Source organism: Mirounga angustirostris, unplaced genomic scaffold (assembly GCF_029215605.1).
Source record: "Mirounga angustirostris isolate CCGP_5_RB_7025 unplaced genomic scaffold, mMirAng1.0.hap1 SCAF_13, whole genome shotgun sequence".
NCBI lineage: Eukaryota > Metazoa > Chordata > Mammalia > Carnivora > Phocidae > Mirounga > Mirounga angustirostris.
The window spans coordinates 108,480,295-108,502,673 of NW_026991721.1; the positions used below are offsets into that span (position 1 = coordinate 108,480,295).

Genomic DNA, 22,379 nt, shown 5'->3' on the forward strand with positions numbered 1-22,379 from the left:
AAAGTTTGTGCCCTCTGATCCTTACGTCTTCTTTCCCCCGCCACTAACCACACCTGCCCCCCCCCCCCCCGCCCCAGCCTCTGGTAACCACCATTCCACTCTGTCACTGTGAGTTCCCCTTTTCTTTGGATTCCACATATCAGCGAGGTCATGAGATATTTGTCTGTGTCCGGCTCATTTCACTTAGCATAATGTGCTCCAAGGTCATGCGTGTTGCCACAAATGGCAGGATGTCCCTCTTTCCTTAAGGCTGAAGCCGTATTACCTGATGCATACATCTCCCACATTTTCTTGTGTGTTCACCGTTGATGGACATCTCGATCGTCCTCTGATCTTGGGTACTATGAATAATGTACCCTAGCAGATTCTGAAGGGTGTGTTTAACACATGCAGCTGTGCCTCCTGAAACACGTACAGCCCCTGGGCCCAAAGTGAGCCCCTGCATCAAATGACGGCACACGTCGAATCGTTTGTTCTGGTTCCCCAGGAATTCACAGCTATGGAATATCATTTTTATCTGCTGGAAATACTGTTGGAAAGTGAAGAAATAACTGTCAATGGCAACAACTTTAACAGCAGAACCACGCGTAGTAGTAAGAGTTCCTGAGGACACAGGACACACAGGCAGAGTTGGAAAGCTGGACTTTGTAATGTAATTCTTTTTTCTAGATGGAACTATATTTCAGATTTAGGTAGCTACAAATTTCTAGAGATATGATCTTTTTTTTAGATACGATCATATGTAAGTTTAAAAACTGTATTTTGAGATAATTAGAAATGAAATTTAAAAACAGGATATCATTCCAATTAAAAAAATACAACTGGAGAAAAAGTAGTTTTCAGGAATAAAGCATACCATTTTAAATAAATAGTAATGCCAACAGTCTATGAGAAATAAAATTAAGCCCAAGAATATACTGTCACTTTTCACTGCCTGGCAAAGAAACATGTGCCACAGATTGTCAATCCTACACTTGCTAACACTTACAATCATCTGACATCCCAAAGACCTATATTGAAAACCGTATTTCCAACTGATTGTCTTTCTCTTGACTGGAAAAGAAAGCAAGTGAAAAGTTTAAGACAACCCTTAACACACTATGGGAGGAAAAAACACCCAAACAACAAAGCTCTATACTCCAATTTGCCACCCAGACTTAGGAATGCACACATTACACAGGGAAACTACAATAGCACCTCATTTCTTTTAAAGACTGAGGTATTAGCCAAAATAAATATGCCAATATCAATTAACTAAAGTTCATAAACTTTAATCATTAGAGAGTTTCTTAGGTTCTTATTCACATATATTCTTTTTTTCAATTTAAATTCAATTAGCCAACATATAGTACACCATTAGTTTTTGATGTAGTGTTCAGCCAATTCATTAGCTGCATATCACACCTAGCTAGTGCTCATTACATCACATGCCCTCCTTAATACCCATCACCCAGTTACCGCATCTCCCCACCGACCTCCCCTCCAGCAGCCCTCAGTTTGTTTCCTGGAGTCCAGAGTCTCTCATGGTTTGTCTTCCTCTCTGATTTCTTCCCATTCAGTTTTCCCTCCCTTCCCCTATGGTCCTCCACGCTATTCCTTATGTTCCACATATGAGTATTCACATATATTCTTTTTTTTTTTTTAACATGCAGATATAGTTAATTTTATTTTAAAATTAAAGTCAAAAGATTTAAATAATGTCATCTAACTATTTGTTTAGTGTGTATGTTTATGCATACATATATAGGTATATTAGAATTAATGAACAAAGGAAGAATATGGATGATGAAAAAGAGAACTAGTAGCTTAAAACTGGTATTTGGAGTATTCAGTTAACTCTTTTTTTTTTTAATATGTTATGTTAATCACCATACATTACATCATTAGTTTTTGATGTAGTGTTCCATGATTCATTGCTTGCATATAACACCCAGTGTTCCATGCAGTTCATGCCCTCCTTAATACCCATCACCAGGCTAAACCATCCCCCCACCTCCCTCCCCTCTAGAACCTTCAGTTTGTTTCTCAGAGTCCATAGTCTTTCATGGTTCGTCTCCCCCTCCGATTTTCCCCCCTTCATTCTTCCCTTCCTGCTATCTTCTTCTTCTTCTTCTTCTTTTTTTTTTTTTAACATGTAATGTATTATTTGTTTCAGAGGTACAGGCTGTGATTCAACAGTCTTACACAATTCACAGGGCTCACCATAGCACATACCCTCCCCAATGTCTATCACCCAGCCACCCCATCCCTCTCACCCCCCACCACTCCAGCTATATTCTTATCTCAGATTCAGTTCTAAGAAGATCCTCTATTTACTAGGTCACAATGTATTAGAAATATAAAAGAAGAAAGACTAAGGAGCTAGTTCTTTTTTTTTAAGATTTTATTTGTTTGAGAGAGAGAGTGAGCAGGGGGCAGGAGCGGAGGGAGAGGGACAAGCAGACTCCTGGCTGAGCACAGAGCTGGGCTGATCCCACAACCCTGAGATCAGGACCTGAGCAGAAACCAAGAGTACCCCCCACCAACCCACTGAGCCCCCCAGGCACCCGGCTAAGGAGCTAGTTCTCAAAGAGAAATACTGCCATCAAAAAGAAACAAATTCTGCTTCAGGTAAGACAGAGGTAGACCTACCTTCTGTGAGTTCTCCCACTAAGTACAAATGCAAATCCTAGACATGATAGATTATGAAAAAATAAAAGGACTATAAACGGTGGAAAACAGGAAGCAGACCAACTTGGGGCCATGGGGCCTGACCAACAACTTCAAATAGCCCATCAGTGGAAGAAGCAGGCAGCGGGTACAGGTCAATAGGCACATCCCCAAAACCAGCGGCAGCTGAAGCTTGCTCTCTGTAGCCCCGGGACGAGGAGAAGCCAGTCCTGCAGACAGCAGGTGAGTGCAGAGCCCAGACTTGCCCTGTTGCAACCTGCACCCCCAGGGCTCAGGCTGGAGCAGCGTGCTCACACTCCTCGCTGCGGGCTACATGGCCCCCCTGGTCTCCTGGAGGGTCCAGATGCAATGAGTTGGGTACCCAGCACTCCCCAGGAACAGTTCCGAGGCTGCTCGCACTGTGGTGTCCCTGGGAACCACGGAAGGGGCCACTGTAGCGCCCACTACTGCTGCAGTCACGGGGGCCCTCCTGCAGCCAGACGTCCACCTCCATCTGTCCTCACTGATGCAGTGTCCGCCCCCACACTCCTTCCCCAGCAGGCATGGTGCCAGAGAGAGTGCACTAAAGCTGCCAGCTGAAGGCAGTTTCAGAGTCTCATGACATAATAGGACAGCACCCAGGTTTTAACAGAAAACACTTATTCCAAGAACCAGGAAGATCTCAAACTGAGTGAAAAAAGACAACAGATGCCAACCCCAAGATGACAGAGATGTTAGAATGATCTGACAAACACTTTAAAGCAGGCATGATAACAGTGCTCAATGAGCAATTATGAACATGTCTGCAAGTGGAAAAATACAAAGTCTCAAAATAGAAGATATAAAGAACCAACTGAAAATTTTAGAACTGAAAAATGCAATAACTGAAATAAAAAACTCAGTAGATTTATTAGGAGACTCAACAAACGAAACATGTCAGTTCTCCCCACACCAAGTAGATATAAAGGTAGAAGGCAATTCCTGCAAAAATCTCATCAATATTTTTTACAGATATAGATAAGGTTATTCTAAATTTTACATATAAAGGCAAAGGAATTATAACACGTAAAACAATTCTAAAAAAGAATCAAGTGGGAGGATTCACTCTATGTGATTTGAAGACTGACCTTACAGCTACACAATCACAATTCCATCACTACACGTGATACGGCGACATGGTCACAATTCCATCACTACACGTGATACGGCGACACGGTCACAATTCCATCTCAACACGTGAAACAGCGACACGGTCACAATTCCATCTCAACACGGGATACGGCGACACGGTCACAATTCCATCACTACATGGATACGGCGACACGGTCACAATTCCATCTCAACACGTGATACGGTGACACGGTCACAATTCCATCACTACACATGATACGGCGACACAGTCACAATTCCATCACTACACGTGATACGGCGACACAGTCACAATTCCATCTCAACACGTGATACGGCTACACAGTCACAATTCCATCACTACACGGGATACGGTGACACGGTCACAATTCCATCACTACATGTGATACGGCGACACGGTCACAATTCCATCTCAACACGGGATATGGCGACATGGTCACAATTCCATCAATACATGGATATGGCGACATGGTCACAATTCCACCACTACACATGATACGGCGACACGGTCACAATTCCATCACTATACGTGATACGGCTACATAGTCACAATTCCATCACTACACGGGATACGGCGACACGGTCACAATTCCATCTCAACACATGATACGGTGACACGGTCACAATTCCATCACTACACGGGATACGGCTACAATCACAATTCCATCACTACACGGGATACGGTGACACGGTCACAATTCCATCACTACACGGGATACGGTGACACGGTCACAATTCCATCACTACATGTGATACGGCGACACGGTCACAATTCCATCTCAACACGGGATATGGCGACATGGTCACAATTCCATCAATACATGGATATGGCGACATGGTCACAATTCCATCACTACACATGATACGGCGACACGGTCACAATTCCATCACTATACGTGATACGGCTACATAGTCACAATTCCATCACTACACGGGATACGGCGACACGGTCACAATTCCATCTCAACACATGATACGGTGACACGGTCACAATTCCATCACTACACGGGATACGGCTACAATCACAATTCCATCTCAACACGTGATACGGCGACACGGTCACAATTCCATCTCAACACGTGATACGGCGACACGGTCACAATTCCATCACTACACGGATACGGCGACACGGTCACAATTCCACCTCAACATGGGATATGGCGACACGGTCACAATTCCATCACTATACATGATACGGCTACATAGTCACAATTCCATCACTACACGTGATACGGCTACATAGTCACAATTCCATCACTACACGTGATACGGCGACACGGTCACAATTCCATCTCAACACGTGATACGGTGACACGGTCACAATTCCATCACTACACGTGATATGGCGACACGGTCACAATTCCATCTCAACACGTGATACGGCTACATAGTCACAATTCCATCACTACACGGATACGGCGACACGGTCACAATTCCATCTCAACATGTGATACGGCGACACGGTCACAGTTCCACCTCAACACGGGATACGGCGACACGGTCACAATTCCATCACTACACGGATACGGCAACACGGTCACAATTCCACCTCAACACGGGATACGGCGACACGGTCACAATTCCATCACTACACATGATACGGCTACATAGTCACAATTCCATCACTACACGGGATACGGTGACACGGTCACAATTCCATCACTACACATGATACGGCTACATAGTCACAATTCTATCACTACACGTGATACGGCGACATGGTCACAATTCCATCACTACCCGTGATACGGCTACATAGTCACACTTCCATCACTACACGGGATACGGCGACACGGTCACAGTTCCATCACTACACGGGATACGGCGACACGGTCACAGTTCCATCTCAACACGGGATACGGCGACATGGTCACAATTCCATCACTACACGGATACGGCGACACGGTCACAATTCCATCTCAACACGGGATATGGCGACACGGTCACAATTCCATCACTACACATGATACGGCTACATAATCACAATTCCATCTCAACACGGGATACGGCTACATAGTCACAATTCCATCACTACATAATATATAGCTACAGAATCACAATAAAAATTGAAGTATATGCCTTCCACAAAGACATATAGATGAATAGAATACAGAACCTAGACATAGACCCACATGAATATGCTCAACTGCATTCTGATGAGGGGGTCCGAAGTCTTACACCTTATACAAAAATTAACTCACAATGAATCATGGACTTTACCATGAAATATAAAAATATAAACTTTTAGGAAACAACAGGAGAAAATTTCTGGATCTAGGGTTAAGCAAAGAGTTCTTAGACTTGACACCAAAGCACAATGGATAAAAAGAAAAGCAGATAAACTGGACTTTATAAAAATAATAAGTGTTGCTCCAGGAAAGACCCAGTGAAGAAGATGAAAAGAGAAGCGCCAGAGTAGATGTTACCTGCAAACCACCACGTCTGACAAAGTATCTAGAATGTATATAGTTCTCTCACACTCAAAACTGAAGAAGCAAGAAATCTGATTAGAAAACACAAAAGACATTAACAGAAATTTCATTAAAGAGGGTAAGCAGATAGCAAATAAGTGCATGAAAAAATATGGTACCTCACTAGCCATTAAGGAAATGAAAATTAAAAATACAATGAGATATTACTACATACCCATAAAAATGGCTAAAATAAAAAACATTAACACCACCAGTGCTAGTGAGGATGTGGAAAAAGGGGATCAATCTGACAGTGTTGGTGGGCACAGTCACTCTGAAACAGTTTGACAATTTCTTAACACACTAACAGGCAACCACCATATGATCCAGCAATTGTACTTCCAGTCATTTATCCAAAGAAATAAAAACTTACATTCACACAAAAACCTATACATGAATATTTATAGCAGCTTTATTCACAGTAACCCAAACTGGAAATTAGCCAGATGCCCTTCAATGAAGGAGTGGTTAAACACACTTTGGTGCATCCGTATCATGGAAAACACTCAGCAATAAAGCAGTATGAACTAGGGATGCACACGACAACCTGGATGAATTCTAGAGTATTCTGCTAAGTGAAAAAAGTCAATTTCAAAAGGTTACATACAGTATGACAGCATTTATGTAACACCCTAGAAATGAAAAAACTATAGAAATGAGGACAGATTAGTGATTTCCAGGGGTAGGAGTGGGACGGAAGTGGGTGTCACTTTAAAAGGGCAACGTGAGGAATCTTTGTGATGATGCAAATGTTCTGTATCTTGACTGTAAAGATGTCATTATTCAGGTTGTGAGACTGAACTATAATTTTTGGGGGGGGGGGAACTGAGTAAAGGGTACTATGGGATCCCTATTATTTTATTTTTTTTACAACTGCTTGTGAATCTATAATTACCTTAAAATAAAGACTTAAATTTATTTTTTTAATTTTTTTAATTTTTTAAAAAGATTTTATGTATTTATTTGAGAGAGAGAGAATGAGAGAGAGAGAAAGCACATGAGAGGGGGGAGGGTCAGAGGGAGAAGCAGACTCCCTGACAAGCAGGGAGCCTGATGCGGGACTCGATCCAGGGACTCCAAGATCATGACCTGAGCTGAAGGCAGTCGCTTAACCAACTGAGCCACCCAGGCGCCCCAAGACTTAAATTTAAAAAAGAGAAATTTCAGCTAACAGTGAAGAGAAAATCTTTAATAGATAAATGCAACAAGCTTACCTGTCAGGCTACTATTATGAACTAAATAAAGCTTAACAGCTCAAGGGCAGAACAGCAAGAAAACAGAATAGAATATTTGATGCTTATAATAATTATCCTAGGGCATAAAGGAAAACTCAAACAATATGTATTATAATCTGGATAAAGGATCCCAGAAATATGCACTGTAACTTAGAAAGATTTAGTTAAAAATATTAAAGTTTGCTGAATTGTGCAAGACTGTTGAATCACAGATCTGTACCTCTGAAACAAATAATACATTATATGTGAAAAAAAAAAGAAGAAGATGATAGCAGGAGGGGAAGAATGAAGGGGGGGGAGACGAACCATGAGAGATGATGGACTCTGAAAAAAAACTGAGGGTTCTAGAGGGGAGGGGTTGGGAGGATGGGTTAGCCTGGTGATGGGTATTAAGGAGGGCACGTATTGAATGGAGCACTGGGTGTTATACACAAACAATGAATCATGGAACACTACATCAAAAACCAATGATGTGATGTATGGTGATTAACATAATAATAAAAAATATTAAAGTTTGCGTAACCCATAAGTATTCCCTTTCTGACAACGCTCTTCATGTACCACCCACCCCTGACCTTAGATTCCTACAGACCCTACCCACTCAGTCACAGCCCTGTCTGTGTGCTCCTGCTCTGCCCAGGTTAGTAAAACAACTGTCTACTTGTTCTCTCTGCCTCCAGCTGCTTCTATCTCACCTCCTAACCCTTTGCTGTAACGAGCTAAAATATAAATCTGATTATGACACTCTCGGATTTTCCTCCTTCAACAGCATCTCCAAGTACTAAGGATAGGGTTTAATTTCTTTAGATTGGCATGGATGTTATGAAATGTCTCCAGCCAACTTACAGCTTCATCTTCTGACACTCTTCCACATTTTCCTGTGTAAATGACATAAAATTTTTGTCTTATATTTCACGACATTAAACTTTTCCACCTAATGTCCTCTTTGTGTTAAACACTCTTACCCCTCAGGACCCCGGATAACTCCTGGTCATCTAATAAGACCTTATTCTCCCCGGACTTCTTCTCTGTCCTGCAGCGTGTGAGTGTGCGCCCACCGAACGTCACAGGCGACTGTCACAGTATTTGGTGCACAGCACTGTCATCCTTTATTACTTCACAAGTAGTAATTTCAGGGCAGGAATCATGCATTTTATTTTTTATTCTTTAGTATATGAAATCTTTAAGTCTCCCAGCATATATTAGTTTGGTGAGTAAATGGTTGTCCTCTAGAACATTTTTAAATGGTCAAAGATTACTTGTAAATATCCTAAATTCCTTTAATTTTCTATTAATATATTATGCACAATATACCCCTGGATATTTACACATACTGACATATGACCTTATTTGAATCTATGTATATTTTTTAGCTTACAGTATATACCACATGATAAACATGATAAATATGACACTGCTTAAAGTATAATTCCTTCTTATTTATTCTAAGGGTACATATTTCTTGCTTCATGGGAAACTTCAAACTGCATCATTTTCACAAATAGATATTGCAGATACCCCATTATTTCATAGGTAATTTCCTTCTGCCTTTAGGGTATTTTTTTTTTTTTTAAGATTTTATTTATTTATTTGAGAGAGAGAAACAGCATGAGAGGGGAGAGGGTCAGAGGGAGAAGAAGGCTCCCTGCTGAGCCGGGAGTAGGGTATTTTTTTTTTTAAAGATTTTATTATTTGACAGAGAGAGACACAGCGAGAGAGGGAACACAAGCAGGGGGTAGTGGGAGAGGGAGAAGCAGGCTCCCCACTGAGCAGGGAGCCCGATGCGGGGCTCGATCCCAGGACCCCGGGATCACGACCTGAGCCGAAGGCAGATGCTTAACGACTGAGCCACCCAGGTGCCCCATGCCTTTAGGGTATTTAAGGGATCTTTTTTATTATAGATTTTAGTGAGTCTTCCAAAGTGCTTGCCCCTCATTTATTACCTGGGAGTCTTTCTTCTCTTTATTTGGGCAATTTTCTGTATTCTGTCCTTTTCTCTCTTATTCTGCTGGTTAGTTACACAGGAATTTTATCTGATCATCTGAACTTTTAAGTCTCTATGCTTACATTAGTATTTTAAAACTATCTGAAGGTTGAGTTGGGTTCAAGATAACAGCCTAGCAAGATCCTGAAGCTCCCATGGACACTCCTCCCATGGACACAAATTCACAACTACATATGGAATAATGGAATGAATGGAGCCTCCACAACAAAGGATAAAAGGACAACATCAATAAGGGAAAGAGGCAGAAACACAAATTTGCTAGGGACAACGACACCCCAGTTGCTGTTGGTCACAATCAGAAGGGATATAAAGGTATGCAGTGTTTCCCTGAGGAGTAACAGCTTCCATCTTCATACCAGGGGCCGCAAACCTTACATCCTGCACAGGAGAGATGAGCCCCAAAACACTGGGCTCTGAAGATCAACACAGATTATGTTCATGAAAACTTTAAAACTGTAGGGAACAGAAAACTCACTCTTAGAGGGCTTTTGCAAAGACTCAACACCAATCTGAACCGCGCACAGACAACAGGTAAGAGTGACCCATTTACGAACCTTTAAGTGTCTGCCAAAGGGGTGGGAAACAGTAGGCACTCTCCCCTGGGACTGGAACAATGGCAGAAGCCATTTTTGCTGTCTCAGCTGACCTTACTAACTCCAGCATGGGGAGCAGCCTTTTGGAATTCTCCCTCTAACCTGCTGCTAGCAGCAGTGGGCGTGTCCCCCAAGAGCCGTGCCCACAATGTGTGCATGGTCAGGAATGGGTTTCACAGCTGGGGTCAGAGGCCATCCCTGCTGACACACTGCGGCAGTCACAGCTGCTTCCTGGAGCCAGACTGAGCTCCTGCCCTGCCCACGAGTGTGCAGAGCGCCAGCCTCACCACAGTAAGAGTGCACACAGCCCACACAGGGGATAGTTCCTGAGTGCCTTGCTCTGGTGGCCAGGGGAGACTGTGCTTCTTGGCCTTGTAGGACACCTCTTACACGAGGCCACCCCTTCAAGACTGGGAGAGGTTGCTGCCTTACCTAAATATATAGAAACAAACACAGAGCATTAGGAAAAATGAGGAGAAAGACAAATGTGTTCCAAAAGAAAGAACAAGATAATAACTCAGAAAAAACTAAATGAAATGATGATAAGCAATCTACCTGATAAAGAGTTCAAAGTAATGGTTATAAGGATGTTCACCAAACTTGGGAGAAGAATGGATGAACATCAAGTAGCAAACGGAAGTTGTAACTGAACTGAAAACCATACTAGAGGGGCTCAACAGCAGCCTGAATGAAGCAGAACAAATCAGTGAGCCGGAAAACAAAGCAATGGAACTCACACAGACTGAGTGGCAAAAGTAAACATGGATTAAGAACAGTGAAGATGGGGCACCTGGGTGGCTCAGTCAGTTAAGCGTCTGCCTTCGGCTCAGGTCATGATCCCAGGGTCCTGGGTTGGGCTCCCTGCTCCATGGGAGGCCTGCTTCTCCCTCTCCCACTCCCCCTGCTTGTGTTCCCTCTCTCGCTGTGTCTCTCTCTGTCAAATAAATAAATAAAATCTTAAAAAAAAAAAAAAAAAAGAACAGTGAAGACACCATAAGGGACCTTTGGGACAAGAGCACACAGAATAACATTCATATTATAGGGAGCCTAGAAGACAACAACATACAAAAAGAGCCAGAAAAATTATCTGAGAAATAATGGCTGAAAAATTCCTCAACCTGGGGAAGGAATCAGACACCCAGGCCCAGGAAGCCCAGAGAGTTCCAGATAAGATGAACACAAAGAAATCCATACAAGAAATATTATAATTAAAATGGTAAAAGTTAAGGATAAAGAGAGAATCTAAAGGCAGTGAGGGAAAAACAATTTGTTATTACAAGGGAAACCCCATAAACTCTCAGCAGGTCTTTCAGCAGAAATGTTATAGGCCAGAAGGGAGTGCCATGACATAAATTGAAGGTGCTAAAAAACAAAACAAAACAACAACAACAAAAACACCTTTCACTTGAGAATTCTCTACACAACAAAGTTATCACTCAGACTTGAAGGACAGATTTAGAGTAAAAGGAGTTCATCACTACTAAACCAGCCCTATAAGAAATGTTAGAGAGATTTCTTTAAGCTGAAAAGAAACGGCACTAATAAGAAAACAAAGAAAAGTAAAAACCTCACTGGAAAAGGCAAATATATAACAAAGGTAGTAGATCAATCACTTATAAAGCCAGCATGAAGGTTAAAAGACAAAAGTAGTAAAATTAATTAAAAGTACAATAATTAGTTAAGGGAAACAAGATAAAAAGATGTAAAATATGTCATCAAAAATATAGGGACGCCTGGGTGGCTCAGTCAGTTAAGTGTCTGCCTTCAGCTCAGGTCATGATCCCAGGGTCCTGGGATCGAGTCCCACATCGGGCTCCCTGCTCCGTGGGGAGCCTGCTTCTCCCTCTGCCTCTGCCTCTCTCTCTATCTCTCATGAATAAATAAATAAAATCTTAAAAAAATATATATAAAACATGGGGGGGTTACAAAAAGGTAAAGCTTTGGAATGTATTTAAAATTAAGTTGTTATCAATTTAAAATAGACTGCTATTTACATAGGATATTTTATGTGACTCCCACAGTAATCACAAGGAAAAAACTTATAGTAAATACAAAAAAAAAAAATAAGAAAAGAATCTAAATATGACACTACAGAAAGCCAAACCACGAAAAATGAGAAAAGAGAAGAAAGGAACAAAGAGGAACAACAGAAATAGCCATAAAACAATTAACAAAATGGCAATAAGTGTACATTTATCAATAATTATTTTAAATGTAAATGGCCTAAATTCACCAATCAAAAGATAGAGTAACTGAATAAATAAAAAAAACAAAACAAAAAACCAAGACCTATCTACATGCTGCCTACGAGAGACTGGCTTCAGAAATAAGCACACAGGGACTGAAAAGTAAAGGGATGGAAAAAGACATTCCATGCAAATGAAAATGAAAAGAAAACTGGAGTAACTATACTCATTATCAGACAAAATAGACTTTAAAACAAAGATTGTAACTTGAGGCAAAGAGGTCATTGCAATAATGATAAAGGGTTTAATCCAGCAAGAAAATATAACATTTATAAATATATACGTACCCAATATAGAAGTACCAAAATATATAAAGCAAATATTAACAGAGCTAAAGAGAGAAATTGAGAACAATACACTAATAGTAGGAAACTTGAAAACCCAAGTTTCATTAATGGATAGATCATTCATACAAAAAAAAATCAATAAGGAAACATCAGTCTTCAAAAACACATTTGATGACATGGACTTAATATACACAGAACATTCCATCCAAAAGCAGCAGAATACACATTCTTCTCAAGGGCACAGAAAACATTCTCTAGAACAGATCACATGTTGGGCTACAAAACAAGTCTCAATAAAGTCAATAAGATTAAAAGCATATCAAGCATTTTTTCCAACCATAATTGTATAAAACTAGAAGTTAATTACAAGAAGACAAATGGGAAAACTATAAATATGTGGAGATTAAACAGCATGTTACTGAGCAACTACTGGGTGATAGAAGAAATCAAAGAAATTTAAAAAAAAGCCCTTAGAGAGAAATGAAAACAGAAATATGACATACCAAAATCTATATACAGCAAAAGCTATTCTAAGAGGGAAGTTCATAGCAAGACAGGTCTACCTCAAAAAACAAGAAAAATGTCAAACAATCTAACTTTATACCTAAAGGAACTAGAAAAAGAAGAACAAAGTCCCAAACTAGTAGAAGGAGGAAAATAATAAAGTTCAGAGCAGAAAGAAATGCATAGAGACTGAAAGGACAATAGAAAAGATCAATAAAACTAACAGCTGGCTCTTTGAAAAGATAAACAAAATCAGCAAACTCTTAGCTAGACTAACTAAGAACAGAAGGGAGTGAGGACTCAAATAAATACAATTAGAAATGAAAGAGGAGAAATTGCAAGTGACATTACAGATATATGAAGGATCATACCAGATTACTAGGAGCAATTATACTTCAACAAATTGGAAAATCTAGAAGATATGGATACATTCCTAGGAACATACAATCTTCCAAGACTGAATCATAAAGAAATAGAAAATTAGAACAGACCAATTATTAGCAAGGAGAATGAATCAGTAATCGAAAATCTCCCCCCAAACAAAAGTCCAGGACCAGAAGGCTTCACTGGCATATTCTACCAAATATTCAAAGATTTACTACGTATACTTCTCAAACTCTTCCAAAAAAATTGAAGAGTAAGGAAAGCCCAAACAATTCTACAAGGCCAGCATTGCCCTGATACCAAACCAGACAAGGATATCACAAAAAAGGGAAACTACAGGAGAATATCCTTGATGAACATAGATGCAAAAATCATCAACAAATTTTAGCAAACCAAATCCAACAATACATTAAAAGGATCATATACCAGGATCAAATGGGATGTATTCCAGGGATGCAAGGATGGTTCAACATCTGCAAATCAATTAAACTGATTCATTACATTAACAAAATGAAAGATAAAAATTATATGATTATCTCAATAGATGCAGAAAAAGCATTTGACAAAATTCAACATCTATTTATGATAAAAACTCTCAACAAAGTGGGTAAAGAGGGAATGTATCTAAACATAATAATAAAAGCCATATAGGACAATCCCACCACTAACATCATAATGGTGATCCTCTGAGAACAGGAACAAGATATGGATGCTCAATCTTGATGCTCACTCTTGGCACGAGTATTCAACAGAGTACTGGAAGTCCAGGCCATGGCTATTAGGCAAGGGGGAGAAAAGGCATTCGAATCAGAAAGATAGAAACAAAACTGTCACTATTGCCAGATGACAGGATACTATATACAGAAAACCCTAAAGAATCCACCAAAAAAACCATTAGAATAAATAAATTCAATAAAGTTGCAGGATACAAAATCAATATACAGAAATCCATTGCATTTCTATACACTAATAATGATGCATCAGAAAGATAAATCAAGAAAACAATCCTATTTACAACTGCATCAAAAAGAATAAGATATCTGGCAATAAATGTAATCAAGGGGATGAAAGCCCTCTATACTGAAAACTATAAGACACTGGTGAAAGAAATTGAAGATGCAAATAAATGGAAAGGTATTCTATGCTCACAGATTAGAAAAATTAATATTGTGAGAATGTCCATACCACATAAAGCAATCTACAGATTCAATGCAATCCCTATCCAAATACCAATGGCATACTTTATAGAACCAGAATCATTCTAAAATTTGTATGGAACCACAAAAGATCTCAAATAGTCAAAACAATCTTGAGAAAGAACAGAGCTGGAGGTATCACACTCCCTGATATCAAACTATACTACAAACCTATAGTAATCAAAACAGTATGTTATTGGTATAAAAACAGACATACAGATTAATGGAACCAGATTGAGAACCCAGAAATAAACCTACACATATACAGATAATTAATCTCGGACAAAGAAGCCAAGAACAATGGAGAAAGGACGGTCTCTTCAATTAATGGTGTTGAGGAAACGGAACAATCTCATGCAAAAGAATGAAATTAGACCACTGTCTTACACTATACACAGAAATTAACTTAAAATGGATTAAAGACTTGAATGTAAGACCTAAAGCCATACAACTCCTAGAAGAAAACATAGGCAGTAAGTTCCCTGATGTTAGTCACAGCTATTGTTTTTTTGAAAGCTAAGGGAACAAAAGCAAAGGGAACAACAACAAAAAGCAAAAATCAACAAATGGGACTACATGAAACTAAAATGCTTCTGCACAGCAAAGGAAACCATCAACAAAATGAAAAGGCAGCCTGCTCAACTGCACACCATATACCTGAATCTCAAACCATATATTCAATAAGGGGTTAACATCTAAAATATATAAAGAATTCATGCAACTCAAGAACAAGAAAATGAACAACCTGGTTAAAAATGGGCAGAGGATCTGAATAAAAATTTTTCCAAAGAAGACATACAGATGGCCAACAGGCATATGAATAAGATGCTCAACACCATTAATTATTAGAGAAATTCAATCAAAACCCCTATAAGAAATCACCTAACAGAATGGCTATTATCAAAAAGATAAGAAATCACAGGTATTGGAGAGGATATGGAGAAACGGGAACCTTACCCACTGTTGATGAGACTGTAAATTGGTGCAAACACTATGGAAACCCATATGGAGATTCCTCAATATATGAAGAATAGAACTACCATATGACCCAACTATTCCATTTCTGGGTATTTATCTGAATAACATAAAAAGAGTAATTAAAAAATATATATACATTCTTATGTTCATTGTAGCATTAATTACAATAGTCAAGATATTGAGTGCCTATTGATAGATGAATGAATAAAGAAGATATATTGATACATTGGAATACTACTCAGCCATAAAATATACTGAAATCTTGCCACTGCTGACAACATGGATGAAACTTAAAGAGTATTATGCTAAGTGAAATGAACCAGAAGGAGAAAAACAAATGCCACATGACTTCACTCATATCTGAAATCTAAAAAAAAAAAAAAACAATTGAAGAAACAAAATTAAACTTTAAAAAAACTGAGGTTCCTTTTGCACACTTCTTAAAATCTACTTCAATTTCTTTTCCTTATGAAGTCACACTAAATCAGATTGCCATTTCTAAAGTTTAATAACAAAATTTTTTTTCTCCTGACACAATGTTTAATTATCGGTACTCAACCAGTTATGCTCGTTCAGTAAATAAATGCCTGTTCAGTTACTGACCAAAGATAGTTCCAAAATTGAAAATTAAAAAAAGGTAGGAAATGGTTAATTTCTTTAGGTGTATGTGTATCTTTAGATCATTTGGTCCTTTGGTCTACATAGCAGCATATTGGAGAACTTTGTGAGGATGTGCTCCAGTGAACTAATAATGTTGTCAAACCAAACAAAAGTGATGCTATGGGAGGCAAGAGCAATAAAGGGAAGCCCCAGAATGCCAGTTATGCACTAGGCCTAAAGATAACCAGTACATACTGGGGCAGTATCTACTGAAGGTAGGGGTGAAGGTAGAGGTCCTGGGAATAAAATAAAGGGGATTCCATTCTACAGATACTGAGAGAATGGAAAACTCGAGAATGTAATAAAAACATATAAGAAAAATACTGGCAAATAGAAAAGCCAAGCAGTAGTAAATAACAAGAAAATTAAAATGTGGGCGCCTGGGTGGCTCAGATGGTTAAGCGTCTACCTTCAGCTCAGGTCATGATCCCAGGGTCCTGGGATCGAGTCCCACATCGGGCTCCCGGCTCAGCGGGGAGCCTGCTTCTCCCTCTGACCCTTGCCCCTCCCATGCTGTTTCTCTCTCGCTCTCTAAAAAATAAATAAAAACTTTAAAAAAAAAAAAAGAAAAAGAAAATTAAAATGTGTGTGATTTGGGGGCGCCTGGGTGGCTCAGATGCTTAAGCATCTGCCTTCAGCTCAGGTCATGATCCCAGAGTCCTGGGATCGAGCCCCGCATCGGGCTCCTGGCTCAGCGGGGAGTCTGCTTCTCCCTCTCCCTCTGCCTCTCCCCCTGCTCGTGCTCTCTCTCTGTATCTCTGTGTCTCAAATGAATAAATAAGATCTTTAAAAAGAAATGTGTGCGATTTTAAGCAACTGATGGCAATAAATACAGAGAACTTGATGCTGTGAACATTCTCCTTTGAAAACTATAGGGGACACAGCACTGTTAATGTCAAAATGTAACTCACTAAGAGTGGAAGGACAACGTCTCTGCTTGTAAGAAAAATAGTTTTTTTAAGAAAAACTGTGTGACCATAATGTGAATAGACAGCATAAACTTAGATGATGTAAAACATAAATAGATAGATAATGGCAAGGCCAAAAAGGCCATGATGATAGACATATTTTGAAATTCAGAAGTGCACAAATAATTTGGTCCCCATTTAAAAAGTAAAATGATTAGCATTTAAAAAGAAATTTTTACGTGTCTTACACAGCACTGCAGGGTAACAGAAAAATACAAATTATATTGGAAAATGTTCTGCCTCTTAGAATTTTAAAGCAAAATTTCTCTTCTTTCTACATCAGAATTCCAGGGATCTGTTTGTTTGTTTGTTTTTTAAAAAGATTTTATTTATTTTTTTGAAAGAGAGAGCACAAGCAGAGGGAGTGGCAGGCAGGAGCCCGGATGTGAGGCTCCATTCCAAGACCCCAGGATCATGACCTGAGCCAAAGGCAGATGCTTAACCGACCGAGCCACCCAGGCATCCCAGAATTCTGTTTTTTTAATGAGAAAAGTGTTTGATGAGAGAAGACAGGAAGGCACTTTTACAAAGTAATTCAGTTATTAGAAAACACACAATTGACAAATAATACTAATCAACAAAATAAACTAAATAAGGAAGAAGCACTATCGGTCAGAGAGTGTGATAAATATTTTCCACGTTTTCAACTATTCCTAATATTACCTTTTTGCTCTACGTAACAATCCCTTGAAATAGATGTTATTAATTCCAATCATAACTGAGAAACTGAGGCTCAAGGAGATTAAGTTGCTCTAACTCATGGAATGGGGACTTAAACCTAGATCTCTGACTCCAGAACCCATGACTGATTCAACATATGACTGTGCATCTTTATTGAACACCTGTCGTGTGCCTTTTATATGCCCCCAGAGACAAGAGGTAGGAAAAAAACAGTAAGACACAAATACAAAACAAAAAACAAGCTTCATTAAGTAACGTCAACTTACACCAGACAATGAAAGAGTTAATCTAAAGAGAAATATGATGCCAGAAAAAAGTTACAGGTAAACAATTTTGTATTCCCCAAATGGGATTTGCAACACATGCTCAATGATGTAGTTAATACACTCTAGGGATTTGCTATTGATGTATTGACGAAATACAGACAAGGTAGCAAAAACATTATTAACAATCTGTATAAAAAACAAAATCTAATCATTCAAAGAAAGCTTGAAAAATGTTAAGCAGTGACTGGACGGTTCATACTGTTATTTTATTGGGCTTCCAGCTTAGAAAGCTTTCTTTTTTTCATGGTAGTCACTTATAATATTCTTTGCATCATATTTCCACCATTATTTATATTTTCCCCCATTTTCTGATTGGATGAATGAGCATAGCTATATAGAAAAATTATATAGAAGTGAACAGTAAATTAAAATCAAATTACATTCCATTAGAGACTAAACACTAATTAGTAATCTTTTAATTTACCGTAAATGGATACAGAAAACAAAGAAGATAGCACATTTTGCAGCCATCCTATGACACTGTGATAAGAAGTTCTATGACAAGAAAAGACTGCTATGGTCCCACTCAGTGGAATGAGTACACCACCACCTTTGTGCTTTAGGCAGAAAAACAATAAGAAAATTTATGAAGGCACACAAATCTTGATCAGTGTTTTACAGATAAAGCAGTGTCATGACTTAGGTTCATAGTTCATAAAATGCTACAAAGTAGAGAAACTATTAATTTATAATGACTTTGAATTTCTACACTTTTGAAGAAAATACAATTACTTACTTTTTTCTCCGGTTTGATTCCACAAAATATTTACGTGCTCGATTTCGACATATTTTTTGTTGCTGCAGTAATATTTGACGCTCTTCTTCTAAATTTTTCTCCAGATGGATTTTCATATCTCTAGTAATAGCACAAAGTTAAGGACAATGGCTTATATCTCCAGTGGATGAATGTCAGTGCTATCTGATAAATATAATCACAGCCTCATACTAAGGATAATGATTTTTTGTGGAACAACTAATAGGTGTAGTCATTAGCATCAGCATGTGACCAGCAAATATTCTGTGTAAAAAAAAAAAATCTGATTTGGTATTAGAACTGAATATATATTTCACTTTCCCTGGGGAAAAAAATTGTACTTTTAGACATCATGAGCTCAGATAAGGAGACTACATATCTTTTCATTCATTATGAACCTCATAAAACCTAATAAAGGCAAATCTGATTGGATTTCTCATTCTTTGTTGTTCTCTTAAAGCTCCCTGTCACATTCCCGATAAATTCTAAATCTCCTCACCTAGTATATAAAGCATTGTAATCTGGTCTGTTTTTTCAACTTCAGTTCTCAACACTTCCCTGCATGAATCCCACACCCAGACACACGAAGATACTAACAGAACAAGCCATGACACATCCACCATCATCTCTCAGCAAATGGTGGTTCAGGACCACCTCAAGCCGTTCCCGTCCTATTTTCTAGGAGAAAACCCTCACTGAATGACCCGACACCTCCATGACTACATCCTATGAGTACATGTCTCCTCCACATTTCTGTAACTCCAATGCCTGGCATGGTACTTAAAATAGAAAAATGGCTTAATAAAATCTCGCTGAACAATTCCCTTGGAGAAATTTTTCAGTAGATATACAGGACAAAAGATATATACATTTTTTATAGCTCTTTGTGCCTTATAGACAAAAATAGGTTTCTAGAAGGGTTACACAAACTTACGTCATCAGAAATATATGTATGTAAGTTTCAAAACCTCATGAGCATAGGATAGTACTTTTTTTTTTTCCTAGAAAGACCATGTGGAAAACCATGATTTATTATATATGTATTAGCAAAATAGACTACTTTCCATGTATGATTACTAATTTTTATTTTCCTCTTTGGTGAACTGTTAGCTCACAGTCACTGGCCATTCATCTATTGAGAACTTGATTTAAAAAAAAAATCAATTTCAACAAATTCAATAGAGATAGTGTAGATATTAATCCTCTACTGTAGTGTTAAGTATTTTTCCCAGATCATTGTATTTATACAATTTTTCCTTCCACTGAAGTTTTATTAGTCATCTTTGAAATATTTTTCCCTTAAAATTTCTTTCCTTTCAAAAAGTAAAGTTACTATACTTCAAACACATGAAAAATATGAAATTCTATTTTCTGTCAGTATTCTTTTACAATTTCATATTTATATTTTATTAGTTTAAGTTAATTTTGGAACGTAATACCAAGTGTGACTCAAGGTAGAGATAGTGAACTTAGACTATTCTTTTTAGAGGTCTGAATATGGACACAGGAGATACTAAAGTTAAAAGGGTTCTTATGATCAGAGGGTTTGATTGTTAGTTTAGTTCGTTTTAAGGATAGCCAAGACCTGAGTGTGTTTATAGGCTGGAGGGAAAGAATGCCATTACAAGTTGAAAGTAAATCATAAGATGGGATAATTTATAATCCAGGGGTATGAAGGAGGGGGGAAAAAGGCTATATGCTAATAAGACACAGGTGAACAGACTCATCTTCTACAGTAAAAGTGATATCCCATCAGTGAGCCTGGAAAAAAAGATGGGTTTGGGGGCAGGGGTGGTGGTTGGTAGTATGTGGGTTTGTGTTGTTGTTGAGGAGGGACCTGAGAGCCTTCCTGGTGTCTATTGTCTCATGATGTAGTAAGACAGTCTACGGAGAGCTGAGGGAAATGATAAAGATCTGGCACAGGCATTAAGAGGAACAACTGAGATCCCTGTTCTTGTTCAGGCAAAGCTGGAAACCATTCATCTGTGTGGAGCCAGTCTGTATTGTTTTGTGACTTTTCTCTGACAGCATTTTTATTACTCGGGTGAAAGAGTAGAGAAGTAGGACTCTAGTAGTTATTGGGTGGTTGAGGCAGAGGAACAGGGGTGCAAAGGACCAAGGATGCCGGTGAGAGAACATGCATGGGTAATCAAGAACAGGGTATAAACCAGGTAGAGAAGGGACAGGCAAGGTGGCTGCTAAAATAAAATGAAAGGGGAAAAGAAGAGATATTTATGAGAAAAAAAAAGAGGCACAGTGTGAAGGGAACGAGAGACCTTTCACCTTTTTTTTTTTTTTTAAAGAAAAGTTTATTCTATTTCTATTCCAGATTGAAATGATAGAAATTTAGGTAATTTTAATTAGATGAACTTTATAGGGTTTTGTTCTTTCATAGCCTTTAGAGTCAGGGGATTCTGACTTGAGAAAGAAAACATCTTCAACAGAAAGCTGGATGTTTCTGAGTATTGAATTCACATTCAGAAATTACATGCAGAAATTTTACCAAGGCACTTGCTTATTTTCTGACTAAAGTTCTTTCATTTGTTCTCCCTCCCCCCATTTAGTTATTTGTTCAATAAATTTGGGCTCCTACTCTGTAATGTATCCAATGGAAAACATCACAGACACTAAGAACTTTCAAATACTTCCAAAAGGTACTTAAGCGATTTTCCAATTAGCAATATAATGATATTCTTGATCTAGTGTCATAGTTCTTACCATGTCCTCTATGCCAATTTAAACTGATGTATATATATAAGCTGGCAAAAGATAGATATGTAGATACCTTTTACATATAAATACACTCACACATATTAGCAGAAGTTGTTGATTTCCTTAAAGCCTCTTGGGCATCTACTGAAATAGTCATTCACAACTTTCTTAATTTCAACCATAAGGCAGTATTTAAGTATGTTTTTAGTACTATATTTCTTTACAGGAAACCATTGTTACCATTCTGGAATTAATGTTTAGTTTTGTTCCTTTGAGCTGCTACTAATTCTATTCACAAATACTTTCTCCGATGTTTAATCAGTGTTCCTACTACATCAATTTAAAAAATGAAGTCTACAACCATTTCTTTCAGGAAAGGGATGGAAAGATACAGTCTTGTCAGCGAGCCACTGACCCTCCTTCCCCATGTTCCGATTTAGAGTAAGTCAGGGTCAGCGTAACAGGACTTCAGTGTGCAGGAAAATACAAGGTCGAGGGAACAGAATCAAATCCATACAGAAGGGTCCCATCCCTTTCGGAACACACGTCTGAGAGCGCAGTTTTGGGGGCCGGCCCAGGCC

The 22,379-nt window shown here is 38.7% G+C and overlaps 1 protein-coding gene across 3 annotated transcripts in view; it reads right to left on the bottom strand.

Moving 5' to 3' along the window:
- CEP126 (centrosomal protein 126) overlaps positions 1-22,379 on the bottom strand; it is a 94,323-nt gene that overhangs the window by 71,225 nt on the left and 719 nt on the right. For all 3 annotated transcript variants that reach the window (XR_010407137.1, XR_010407138.1, XM_045895195.3), the window contains exon 2: positions 19,069-19,188. Coding sequence is in view for 1 of the 3 variants with exons in the window: in XM_045895195.3 (XP_045751151.1) it covers positions 19,069-19,188 (120 nt within the window). In the remaining 2 variants the exon portion in view is untranslated. The remainder of the gene's footprint in view (positions 1-19,068; positions 19,189-22,379) is intronic.